Source organism: Diorhabda sublineata, chromosome 4 (genome assembly GCF_026230105.1).
Source record: "Diorhabda sublineata isolate icDioSubl1.1 chromosome 4, icDioSubl1.1, whole genome shotgun sequence".
In the NCBI taxonomy this organism is placed as follows: domain Eukaryota; kingdom Metazoa; phylum Arthropoda; class Insecta; order Coleoptera; family Chrysomelidae; genus Diorhabda; species Diorhabda sublineata.
This window is the reverse complement of record NC_079477.1, coordinates 22,782,690-22,796,921: the sequence shown is the minus strand read 5'-3', so window position 1 is coordinate 22,796,921 and position 14,232 is coordinate 22,782,690. Positions and strand designations below refer to the sequence as shown.

At 35.7% G+C, this 14,232-nt stretch overlaps 1 protein-coding gene across 8 annotated transcripts in view; it reads right to left on the bottom strand.

Moving 5' to 3' along the window:
• The window catches only part of LOC130443396 (serine/threonine-protein kinase tousled-like 2), a 107,210-nt gene that overhangs the window by 53,081 nt on the left and 39,897 nt on the right, over nucleotides 1-14,232 (bottom strand). For 5 of the 8 annotated variants that reach the window (XM_056777973.1, XM_056777971.1, XM_056777970.1 and 2 more), the window contains one exon: nucleotides 1,093-1,178. The exons of 2 other annotated variants lie outside the window; for them this stretch is intronic. In XM_056777973.1, the coding sequence (XP_056633951.1) occupies nucleotides 1,093-1,178 (86 nt within the window). Of the gene's footprint in view, nucleotides 1-1,092; nucleotides 1,179-7,659; nucleotides 7,676-14,232 lie in introns of those variants that run through there. One more of the 8 variants, XM_056777975.1, reaches the window with a different exon arrangement.

Sequence of the window (14,232 nt, the reverse complement as noted above, 5' to 3'; positions counted from 1 at the left end):
AATTCATTATTCAAGGTTTTTACGTTAAAAAAAAATGAGGCCAGCTTAGGGAATTATTAATTAATGACATTTTGTTTTAAAACTTTTATACAACTAAAATTTCATAGCAAAAAATTCTCATAGGTAAATAGATAAATAGATGAGGAAACAAAGAATTTTTCCTCCACAGATTTTTACGAGGGATATCTAAAAAGTTTGCGATCTCAACTTAAAGGTGACGTTTGACGTGCCTTATTGTCAAAATAAATACGTAATACAAAAGTAAGTGATTACATAACAAAGGACGATAGATACACAATTTCTGTCAATGGAAATGTGAAATAGGCATTTTTTTATGTAAAAAGCAATTTGCCGTATGGAGATGTCTGTGGATATTGATTTTGAACTTCTATAGGTTGTGTGCTTTGGTAGCTTATTGAAGATTTGGGCGTCGTAACTTTCTATCGAGTTGTTTACGATATTTTTTCTACGAACACTGATTAATTGCAGTTTATTTATGTCAATATTGGTATCTAGTTTTGTACGAAATGATTGTAACAATCATAGTAATTTGAAAAATACGCGTGGAATAGTATAATGACGGGTTACGTCACCTCTACATACTTGATTCAACGTGAACTATATATAGGTACATTCGATTTGTATTATACTGAATCTATTACTATATTCAGCAACAGAAAAATATTAAAATTGTATGTTTAAAACATAAATATGTATTGTATATAGTTGACTGACGAATAATACGATTTTCTATAATCGAAATAAACAAAAAAAAACAGATTTGTACCGGAAAGGTCAAAGTTAATCAATTCAAAATGGCCGACGAATATGTATTTCTTATACATTTTGAAGCTTTGTGATCGTATAAACAGAGGAGTAGGGAAATAACAGTATATCGATTGAAACTACTGTGTGCGCTACGTTAAAATCGCTATTGTAGATAAAAAAAAATGGCAAAAAGATAGGCCAGTCTATGATCTCTTCAGGGCCGTATTTACGTAAAACCGTAGCGAAATTAGATGATTCAATATCGATTCTATATCTGCTGGAATTTTAGAATAAAAGCTATGCAAAATGGAAAAAATAACTCACCCTAGCGCCAAGGAAGCGCGCCTCCAGGAGCTCCTGTTTCCGGGGGTCGAGCGCCGCCTGGAAATGCTCCATCTTCACTCCAGCGCCTGAAACAACGCAAAGGAGATTTACAGATTTACAGCATTTACAGGAGGCCCACGATCCAAACAAAAATACGGTTCTTGGGCCACCTTTTTATCTAATTAATGTTATTTTAAGCAGCCCCAGTTCAATGAAATCGATACTACGAGGGCGGTTCGAGTATAAAAGTTTTTCTAAATAATCTCCAGAAGCCTTTTTCTATCTCTGTATAGCATTCGAATCTCAGCTCACCAAGTGTCTATTTCAATGGACTAAAAATGAATAATCGTCGCATGGTGACAAATCGGAACCATAAGGAGGGTGTTTGAGTATTTTTCAAACCATCGTAAGCCGAGCTGTATGCGGTCTAGCGATGTCTTGCATCAATATCGACTACCTGAGAATAAACCTCAAGTAGTCCTTTCATGACTTAAAACATGGTACATACTGACCGTGCAACCTTCGCTTTAACTGGCGCGCCTTCATCTTTTTTCCTCCACTTCATAGTCGCACGTTTTCTTTCCGGAATGTAGTAGTATACCCAAGTCTCATCTGTGGTGACTATTCGGTCAATTTTTGCTCAAAATTCACAAGTCTTCATACTCATTTGCTCAATACTACCCACGCCGATGTCCAATTCTTTAGCGAACTGCGTCGGTCTCCCTAAATGAGTTTTTCTACAGCGCTGACGTTCTCATAGCTTGTTCTATCGCGCCGCTCATGTGGCAAGTTTTCCGTCACTTCCTTTGAGGGAATTGCGAATTGCTCAAGTAGTTCCCGCGAATTTCTTCGACCAAAGCACGCATTGCGCAACAGACCCTTATATATCCTTTCCGCTCTTGGCTATAAGTACACTAAAAAGTGAGGTTAAGCGATCCAGGTTGTTCTTAATGATTCTTAACAGAACAGTTTAACATCCAGTGCAGCCACTTCTACGATACTAAATTTTTCGCACGTTTATTGAAAAATTCCGGTTTATATTTGAATCAACCTCGTATAAACATATTTCAGAGGTATAATTTGCCCTTAATAAACCTAATAAAGGTACTAGTGAATCAGTAAAATACTTAAATCGTTTTGATTTGATTTTTTAAAAAATAAAATTCCTGAAAACATAATTATGTACCTATGAAATAGGACAGACATCTCTATAGTTAGAAAATAGATTAAGAAGTCATAGATATGATAAAATTGCGTGAAAAAACCTCGAAATGAAATTGTAAAAAAGGTTTATGTGTATTAAAATGAAAAATATATCTATGATAAAAAGGAATTTGAGTAATATTTATAATTATAAGTAATAAATTTCAATTATCTATATATTTTTTGTATATTAAGGTATGGAAAGTCTTTTTTGTGGCAAAAAATTATTTTCATTCAAGACCTAATAAACACGAAAATTTCTAAAAAGTAAAGACGCATCAAGTTACATGGGAATTATATACATAGCGTTAGTTTTGGACGTGTCGTTAAGAAATAAAACTCGCCAACACGATATATACAGATAAAAAACTCGAACCCTTTGAGACTTATTATCGCTTGACTCGGTATATTTAGAATGAATTTGACCGTTTGTCGTAGTATAGTGTCGTTTTTAGGGCGTAGCCCGGAGAATGGTGCAACTTTTTCAGTTCTCACCGGAGCTCCATCTGACGGTTGTAATTGGGGGGTTTGAGGGAATCCCCCCAACCTCCTTTTCGGGCGGTCGACGGGTTGGGAAGCTAAAACCCACCACCCCTTTCGCTCTTTCACCATCTGACGACCCCCGTTTTTGGTCCCTATACGATCAATGTTGACACGGCATGCGAGATGGTCGTGACGTCACAGGAAGAATGGAATTGTGGTATTTCCTAGTCGACAGAGGACGTTGTTGTAGCTTTTCTACCGATTGATTTTTCTAGTTTTCTATTTGATGTAATTACGTTAATATTTACGTTTTTTTCAAATCGATCGATGTTAAACTCTAGTGCTAACTCATTTGATGGAAAATATGAAATAAAGGAAAAACTAGAAACTTTCCTGATGCATAAAATAATTTTCCATAGTTCGAATATCACTATAGCAAGAACCAGTGCCGATCATAGTAGAAGTGCAGCGCTCGCTAATGGCTAAAGGACCCAAGAACATTTTTCTAACAACATAGTTTGGCCATCTGAAAGTTGTTCGTTCTGTATTCACTTACATACCGAAAGCTGCGTTTTGAGTGTTCCATGTAGTAAAAGTGACAGTTCCGTATTGCAAAACACTTTCGGGACACTCTGGAATAGATTTAACTTCCTTAAATGTGACTCTAGCCACTTCAATGTTGACAGTTGACAGTTTCACCCTCCCACGTCAAAAACGTATGAAAATATCGAAAAAGTCGTTAATCTGTAGACGAATCAGTGTAGCCGTGACCGGACTGGTTTTCTTCGTTTCGTCGTAAAAATCAACCAACAGATCGTTGTGCAATTTTATATGGAACTGCAACTGAAATTTATAATTTAACGAAAAACTATATGACAATGAATGTTTGTCATGTCTGGGAGTTTTTGAGTGGTTTAAGTGTTATTAAGATAGACGAGAAGATGTTTGAGTCGTTTGGGCCAACCTTCTACGTCAAAAACGGATGAAAATATCGAAAAAGTCGGTAATATTCGGCTAAGTATTCATGGGATTGCTGATTCTATAGAAGTTGGCAAATAATGTGCGCGGCAGATTTTACTATGCGAAAAGTGTGTGTTGGATCTTGCACCGTGCGACTTTTACCTCTTTCTTAAAGCCAAAGAAGACTTCCTACGTTGTTTTGAACAATGGAGGATCCGCATGAATACTCTTAAATAATCTACCCAAATCACTTGAGATTTATAATACAATCTCCAATGGAGCATTCGCCAGCATGAGAAGGGAGATAATTATAAAGGACAAAAAAGAAAATAAAGATAGTACAATTGGTGGAAAGGATAATGAATAATTCTGGAGCTAAAATGATAACAAAAGAATCATTATAGTAAAACAAGACGAATTCAGTCAAAACCTCAAATTTCTCGTTAAACTGAAAAAAAACTCCGATTGAGTGCTATAAAATGTCGCAAGTGGCCTATGGGGACAATTCTCCATCTCGTGCGCGTGTTTTTGAGAGGTGTAAGCGCTTTAGTTTGAGCCGAGAGAGCACTGAAGATGTCCAGGTCGCCCTGTGACTGTTTCAACTCCAGAAACACCAAAATCAATCAAATTATGCGTGCATATCATAGAATGAGCATCCGGATGATTGCTGGGGCTGTAAACGCTTATAAAGAAACGGTTAGATAAATTTTGCACGAGGAATTACACATGACATAGGTCTGTGCGAAGTTGGTGCCTAAAAATCTGACTCCTGACCAACGGGTCTGCTCAGATTTCCTTGAAAGATCTGCTTTGAAAGGGACCTGATTTGAGTCGATGGAAGCGGTAAAGACAAAAACGGCAGACCTACTAAAGGCAATCACCAAAGAAGACTTCCAGCCGTGTCTGTGGCGAGGGGATGGGAATGTGTTGAAGGGAAGCATTCGAATGTAGAATAATTTTTATGATAAAACCGTTTTTCGTAACCAATCTCGTTATTTAATAGCCACACCTCTTATAGCTTGAAATATGAATGGTAGTATAGAGAATTATTAATAAAAAGGACACACTAGAAAGAATTGAGAAGACAGTGTGATAAACAGGACTACAGATTGGAAATATTTCCAAGAGACCTTGAAGAAGATGGGAAGATTAGGTAAAGGATAAAGGGGCAGAAAAAATTGTCGAAATTGCATAAACCTGCAGATATATATTGAAAAATGTTTAACCCCCTTTCCTGCAACGTACAATTTTAAACAGTGTAAAGCTAACATTTCATTTATTTGGGTTTTTCTTTTATTGATCATTTCAGAACAGAAAAAATCTTCTCAGGCAAAACTCCAAATGTATCCTTCTTTCATCTCATTGGGACTAAGAAGATTTTCCAATAATATATCGTATATCATATAATCCGTCTAATGCATCATTAAAAAAATAACAAAAAAATGATTATTGGAAAAAATTACTTACGTGAAATGATGCAAGATTTTTTTTTATTTTTCAATTTTAGAAGACGTAAGTTTGTATACCTAACACAATTCATTAGTATTATTTCTAAGAACTTATTTTCTTTTTGTCACATCATTAAGATCTGTCAATGTCACAAAAAAAACTGATTTGACCTATTAAAGTAGGATTTGCACTGTTTCACTTTTGATGTACATCATTCTTGTTTAAATCCAGTATTTTCATTTTACTTTTAATCTAAAGTCTGTAGATGAGAGACAACTACGAAAACCCGAATGTCTTCTTCGAGAAGTAATTCTGTAAATAATGACTACTGATGGTTGAAATTTTGGATTACCAGAAGAGAGAAGATCCCGAGGAATAAATAAAACAACTATTAAAGAATGAACTAGAACGAATTCCCTAACTCTAATCTAGATTCCCAAAGTGGTCCAAGTGGACCACCAAAGATCCACGGGATATTCGACGAGGGGTCCATAATCATCCATAAACTTTTATTTGGTTTCGATAAGAACTAAAATTTAGGCTTGAATTTTCTTATCAAGCTCAAGCTCGTTGAGTGTTACTCAACTTACAATTACAAGGAGGCAGCCTCAATTTAATAAAAACTTTTCACAGTTTCCAAACTTGTCGCTGGTAAAATGCCTTGATGAAGATTTCCAAACTTACGTTCAACATTAAATTGCCCTACACGGATCATTAATCCATTTGGAAAAACGTTAAGTGGAGGATGTGATATTACAGAAGGGCTACTCGAGCTCGGTACTAACGAGGAGCAGAAAGTGGGATCACAAAATTTTTGCTGTCCATTTTTGCAATCCATTAAGTATATTCCTCAATCAATTAAGATTTAATTGACAATTTGTTTAATTGATTTTTATATCAATTATCAAGCATTGAATTCTAACTTTTTTTTCGAAAACAGTTTAGATCTTCGAGATTTGGAAATTGATAGCAATGTAGCTGCTGGAAGTCTACCGCATCCAGCAAAATTTTGAAAGTAGTCTAAGAAATCAAAAAATTTGAGAACCAATGCTCTAGGTAAGTCAAAAAAGTCACTTTAGACGATTCTCCCAAGTTTTACATTGAAATTGAATGAGTAATTGGATTTATCGCTCTTTTTTCATTCGCATCGACTTTTACGAGCTACTAGGGTGGTTTGTTACACGCTGTAGATAGGGCACCTATATCTTTTGAATTATGTGTTAAGTGGGTCCTTTACTAACAGTTTTCGTCACGAGCGAACGTTTCACGCGCTTGCTATGACCACGAATGAACGTCAAGTTCAAGTTCTTGGTGTGAAAAGGCATTAAAAACACGTACATTCATCGGCGTTTTCGAAATCAATTCAGTAGTGAGTGCCAGGGCTTAAACGTTGAAAGATGGTCGCCAAATTGTCGAGAATTAGCCGCATCACACCAGATAACGCCGTAGGATGACTGTTCGAAAAATTTCGGCTAAACTCGGCATAAATTTTAGTAATGTGGAGTCTAAAGAGTGGAGGATTGAGTCCTGCGACTACCACAAGTTTGGATCACTGAAAAAAGTGATCGAAAGTCAAAAATTCAACAACTACGACGAGGTAGGAGTTTGTATGAATATGGATGTCCGAATTCTTCGATACCGTGTAACTAGTGTAAGAAATTACTTAGAAAAACTGTAAATTTTTGTAAATATTTTCGATAATGTAAAAATACTTATGTCAGAACGTTTGTCGAGGTTATATTTGAACATCCCTCGTAATACAAGCATGCCAATGCTTAATTCAATTTTTCATTCTTTTCATGCCTTCCATTGCGCATTCTTGAAGCGAATTTTTGAGTGTCTTGGAGAGGAAAAAGTCACAGGGAGCCGGATTTGGCCAAAATAGTAGCTGATGGATGATTTTCGTACTGTTTTGGGCAAAAAAATCAGTTCTTATCACGTTGGGATACTACGTCGTATTATCGTCGTGAAATATCCACGAAATCGATAGTTTGGGACGAATTTCTTCACGCAGAAGCCTCAGAATAACTTAGTAATGCGTCCCATTGACCTTTAACGTCTATTTCGTCAACTGCCTTGGTTATCGGGCTATCTAAATCTCGTCAACCCATATTTAGGGTTCTAGCGTACTTTAGTATTTGGGAGTTTCAAAAAGATCGTCGTACGAAGCATTGGCTGTAGCTAGGTAATTTAGACAGAACCTAAACTCATTAGCAGCCTTTAAGAAAGTCATTTTAGTATATTTTCACTCAAGATTTCTTGCATCTTGATTTAATTATATTACTTCTGAAATGACAGCCCAATGTTTCAATGACGACCTTGCATCAAACATTTTAATAAGTTTTGAAAAACTTGAAACACAGTTGATTTACAATGTTGTCAAGTTTCCATAATATGGTAAATTGTAAGGTCATCGATATGTCAACTGTTTTCGGGATTTTTAATCAAGATTTTGTTAAAAATTCTACTTACTGAGACACCGGGATTGTACATTATACAATTTTCGAAAATTTTACGCACCAAACACATAAATCGACCATGCAAATTAATTTGAAATAATATCAATATTACTACGTTATCTTATCTTGAGTTTAAAGCATATTATTTTAGTCGAAACAACACTTTGAATATTTATCGTTTTTATAAAAACAACACACACAACTTTTGATAGCAAATATATTTGATATTTAACAAACAATAATTACAAGTTATTAATATTGCATGGGTACGGCATATACACCATAGATAACGATTAAATTTCGGTATTAAAGGTGAACTTTTATGTCATTCGACGTTTATGCTAAAAATATTTCGTAATCTGAATCGATTATGAGAAAGTGATTTAATATGTTTGTAAGGGAATAAGGTTAAAATTCCCGGTTCTATTCGCAATAATCCCACACAATTAAATTTTATGACGTATTTTTAATCGTGGAAGGATCCCTGGACGGATGAATGCTCATTCATATCGGCGGAATCGATTTTTAATCGAAATAATCAGCCACCATTTTGATTTCAACTAATATAACGATTTAATAACAATACTGTGGTCATTGTTAGTGGAGAAAAACCTCACTAGACTCCAGCAGCGCTGGATTTACAGTTTTACGCTACGTGTATGAACTAGAAACGGCAAGCATGAAAGTACAATGCAATCGGGTCTAAACACAATTAAAAACTGACGAGTAACTTTCGATCAACCCCTGTAAAACATCACTAGTCCCATTTACAAGGTAAAGAAAGGCAAATATGAGCGTACCTATACTTAATGGAACTAAATTAATACTTTTCAATGGAGTAAAATATCTAGGAGTCATCCTGGATAAAACATTTACTTGGAACAATCACTTTGACAAGGTATACGGACTTGTCGCAATCTTATTGGCAACTAATGAGACCTAAAGCATAAAATGATAATCTGGGTAGACCAAACAGTCATCAAATCCTTATCACATATACAGCGTTTGTTTGGTGGTCAAACAACAGCTTGGAAAAAACTAAATAAGATCTAGGTATTACAAGGTGAATGTCTACCTGCTTTACTACAGCTTTAGAGGCGCTACTGAACTTACTTCTTCTTCATTTCATATCGAAGAAGACATTTACCACGCCCACAGGCCTAATTCAGACCGATGGACTAAATGCATACCATGTTGGACAAAGATACGAAGTGCTTTCTGGTACACCAACGATTCAAAGCTAACTCAAGGAGACGGACTGGGTATTTCTGGACTAAAACCTTCAGGAGTGTTTGGATATAAACCTAAAAAGCACATCTACGTTATCTCAAATAGTCAAGCAGCCTTGAAAGTCTTGAAAGCTAAAAGAGTACAGGTCCAAACTCTAAAATGAGCTGGCAGCAAAAAGATTTAATGTATGAACCGCAGATTGATATCTGAAGCTTTATAATAGATTTCTTTTCATGTTTGATTTACTGTAGTTATCCTGACATCGTATATACTCAGCTTGAAGCTGTAGAAGAGGTCATAGCTTCTCTAATAAAAAACAAATGTGCTGGCCTTCTTCAGTAACTAGCATACTAGAATTATAGCATAATATTTGAAAACACTGCCCCAAATAGTGTGGAATACAAATTTTGGGGTGCGCTAGAGCTCTTGACGATTTTTAATCCGTTGAGATAAGGTTGCGAGAGGTTATTTCAGGTAAAGGAAAAGGTAGTCCGAATACATGATACAACTCGTGGCGGATTCATCAAGTATATTACTTGGAATTTGGTATCTAATCCACATTAATTTGGAATCTCCAAAAACTAAAACCTTTTTGACATTAATTAGGTTACGTACCGAAAACTCCAAGTACCGTAGGACGTAGAAAATTATTCGGTGGATTTAGAAAGGGGATCATAGTAAAGGGCTAATAGTAAGAAAATAAGTTAGTTAATTGGATGATTGATCTTGTTAAAAGCTATGTTAGTATACGGAAAGTGAAATACTAGATTATCAAATATTATCCATCGAATTAGGTCTATGACTGTACAACCACAAGGTTCGGATGAAAAGGAAAATTCCCCGGTAGTACTTAGACGAAAGGATTTCATGAAATATCGTAAAAATACTGATGATGTTTTTATTTTTAAATCGTATTTCGAAATTTAGACATTTAAAAGGTATTTCTTTAGACAAATCAACAATATACAATAGAGAAATGAAGCTGTGTTTGATATTTTACCCCCAATACTGCCACCACCCTTTGTCAAATCAAAATTCATTGCTCTGTTCTTTCTTCATTATCCAAACATCTTCATTACAACCACCAACACGAGTTTGTCAGAATTTTACGTTATTGAGGTTTTTTTAATTAATTGAATCATACTGTATATTATATTCTGGTATTCAAATCGAAATAATTTAATTTTGTTTTTCCAACTACAATTTTATCGCGTGTAACAGCCGCCTTCGGGTTTCCTCTCAAATTCTCGTGATTCTCTGGTCGGGATGCACGTCGATGGTGGCGGCATTCCCACCGCCTCGTTGTTCAAACGGCGTTAGAGTGGAACAGATGACGAAATATTGTTCTAACCTTTTAGGGGCAATATCGACCTGGTTTTAGACACGGACAGCAACCGATGTTATTTTGAAGGTTTTGCGGGTGGAAAATTCGAAATAAAACATTTTATATCAAGGAAATTTGTATTTGTAGTCGTTTCAATTTGATTCATACATTGAAATTCATCTCAAATATCCATCTAAATGTTTGGTTGGAGAGCAGTAACGAAAAGCTATGAAAATTAGCGATGAAGAGGCATAGTTCGCGCTAGATTAAAAATTTGCACTCATACCAAAATGTTTTAACTTATTTTCAAGTCAAAAAGCAAAAGATTTCGAATCTTGACATTTCAATACAATCATAATTTCAATCGCATACATTGAATATCGAGCCAAATCGGCGAAAGTCTTCTCGGAAGACGAATCATCCTACACCACGACAATGAGAACTCTAACACATCAATTCAACCAGTTTATGAACAAAACTTATATAGCAACCCTCGTAATATGCTGGAATGACTAAAATTTAAAACAAAGAATATTTAACTAATTCAATCCGGAGGTCATTTCAGAAATTGCGACTAATTTTAGCGTCAATATTGATAGGGATTAGTAGGCGTTGAAGCAAATTTTTTGCGAGACTTGACAGCTGTCATTACTGTTGAATCTTTGTGTCAAACCTTAACAGGTCCATAATGCCTTCAGATCCGATTGTTGTGGTAAGAATTGTTGCGTTGTTACAAGATGGTCGGGGGCATGGTGAAACTGCAAGAATTATTGGTGCTAGTCTTTGTGGTATGCACAGGGTGTGTACCAGCGCTTTCTGGAGACTGGACTGATCACTAGAAGACTAGGGTCTGGGCGTTAGTGAATAGACCGTTAGAAGAAGACTTCAAGCTGATGGACTGTTATGCAGAAAAATGGCTGCAGATCCCCCATTGCAACGCCAGCATCGGACTGCAAGATTGACATTTGCCAGAGATCCCGTTCGTTGGAATGATGATGACCGGAGCTGGGTATTGTTCTCAGATGGTCGCGTTTTTGCCTCACTGGGCCAGATGGATGTCGACGAGTGTGGAGAAGACCTGGGTAAATATGGGTTGAAGTTTGCATTGACGAGCGTCTTCCATTTGGTGGTGAGTCAGTTATGGTTTGGGCAGGAATCACTGCACTAACTCGCACAGAGTTGGTCGTCATAGAAAATGGCTTCCTGACCTTTCACAGGTACATTACGGAGGTGCTAGAAAACCGTGTTATGCCTTTCATGATAAGTATGGGAGTTAGAAGAAGATAATGCGAGACCACATACAGTCAGAATTATCAGAGAGTATCTGGATGAGGTAGAAATTAGGCGGTTTGACTGGTCAGCCCGCAGCCCAGACATGAATCCCATGGGACGTGTTGGAACGACTGATCCGCATACACACACCAGCACCAAGAACTGTCCAGGAGCTGAGAAGATTGCTGTTGCAATAACATCGACCAGAATGTGATCCGCAACTTAATTCAAAATATACCGCGACGACTTCAAGCCGTCATCAATGCAAGAGGAGGGAATACACGTAATTAGTGTCTAGTTTTTTTATTTTGTTCCTTCCAACAAAATGTTGAATTTCGCCCAAAATGTTAATTTGTTGCTTTTTTGGAATAAATCATTAAATACAAGAAAAAAAATGCATTTTTCTTTAGTATAGAGTATCACATTCAGCTTACAAAAGCACATGCGATATTGTACAGTTTGCGAATACTGTTTGAAAACGTAAAATTTTAAAGAACCAAAAAATTTCAAGATGACCTCAATTTTTTGCTCGCCAATTTATTAAGATCGATGGTGAAAAAATTTGAATCCTGAGGAGATGTTGAAAATGCAGTAAGACATTCAATCTAATCTAAGCCCCAAAAATAGTTTTACCAAGATCTCAAATCATAGAATACAATAAATCGAAAATCGAGGCTTTCTTTTTTATGCTTATATAAACAAAGTGAATAATGGAACCCGATATTATACATGACACAATCTTTATATTATGGATGGAACTTTTGACATAATTCATTTAAAAAAGTATCTTGAAGTTCTTGGAATATCATTTTTTTAACTAGTTATGAGCCTGTATACTGAATTATTTAATATTTAAAAATCTTTTAAAACAAATATGACGCGTAATTCGATAAAGAATTGTCAATAAAAAAATGTCCCTATTCTTCCAAACAAAAGCGCCCCCTATTCATTTTAAGGTGTATTAAGTGTTTCAACTTACATTTCATATAAATAGATGATGTGTCGACATCTACTGCCAGTTTGTATTAATACGACATCGAAAGTCCTAATAACGACTACAACCCCCGTGAGCTTCCCGCTATCTAGATTAAGGGACGAAAGGGCAAAGCAAAATAACCGTTCAGGGCGTGGCCGGTGGTATTTTCTTTATTTAGATACTGGTCTCCATAGGGGAAATTATTTCACACTTACCCCTACCGACTGTTAAAATTTGAATTTCAATTTATTCCAATTATTTAATAGAACGTTTTTTGAAAAAAAAAATAAAGTCTACAGAAATAAAAATTTTTAATATCCATGTACTTGATGAAAAACAACTTCTACATACGAAGATTGGATCTGACCCAACGGATAAATCATCAAACTCCCCTTCATTCTTGGAAAATTTTTGACCATCGAGTCATTTTTTCAACTCTAAGAACAGAAAATAATCCGAGAGAGATAAATCTGGCGAATAGGGTGCATTAGATAGCAATTCAAACTTTAATTTATCAATTTTGGTTATTGCAATAATGAATGTGTGAGCTGGTGTATTGTCTTGATGAAACAACATTTTCTTTTCAGTCAAATGCTGCCGTTTTGGCTTGTTTTTTTCACTTAAACCTTGCAATAAGTTCGCATAAAAATCGTCGTTGATAGTTTTTTTTGTTTCAAGATGGTCAATGAAAATTATCTCACGAGCATCCCAAAAAACCAACACAATGACTTTGCTTGCAGATGGAACGGTCTTTGCCTTATTTGGAGCCGGTCCTCCCTTTTTAGTTCCTTGTTTTGATTGTTCTCTTGTTTCGTGAGTGAAGTGATGGATCCACATTTCGTCTATGGCAAAAATTTCTGTGACACATTGGAAAATCTTCACCTTTTCTGATCATTGTGAGCAAACTCGTCATCCATCTTGCACACAGCTTCTCATGTCCAAATTTTCAGTTAATATGCGATGTACCGCACTTTTTGAAATACCTACTATGTCTGCTTTCAGTCGACGATCATCTAGTAGATTTTCTTCAACATTTCTGGAATCGTCGTCTCATTTGGTCGACCACTGCGTTGCTGGTCGTCGCAGATCGTCCAGTCTCGTTTAAATTTTGCTACACAATATTTTACTGTTAATAACGAATGATCAGTCTCAACCAGACTAGAATCTAGTTCGGCTTTTATATTGGTTCACTATTAATGGTTGCCAAATAAATATCAAACAATGTAGCGTCTTCAAACTTGAAATATATGAAGTTCAAATTTATATATAAAATTTCGCATTCCTAAATGTCCCGTCTCTACTTTCACATACTAATTATTAAAAAAAAAACACATAAATCAATATTTTCCTATACTCCAAGTTCAACACGTTTTTTTTGTCCCATTAGCTCCCAATTCACCGGAGTGTCATCCGTAAAACCACGCGAAAAGGACGACATCTCATAAACGAGTTTTTCCTTTACTCGGATTCGCCAGCAATAAAGCCCCTAATTCAAGCTGGTAAAAAGGAAACGCGAAAGAAATTTTTGATATAAAATTCGAAAAGAAAAAATGCAAAGAAACACACCCACAAATGTGAGGAAATTTTATTTTGAATATATGAAAGAAGACTACATATTTAGAATAATCAAAACTTAAGTAAAATCAATCATTTAAATTGTTTTAATAAAAGTATTTGTCAGAATTAGTTTCGCAATTAACGTCGTACTAATTTGATGGAACGGTACTTGTAGAAAAAGCTCCAAAATCTGGCAGACGCAGACGATGCAAAGTTAGACAATTTGC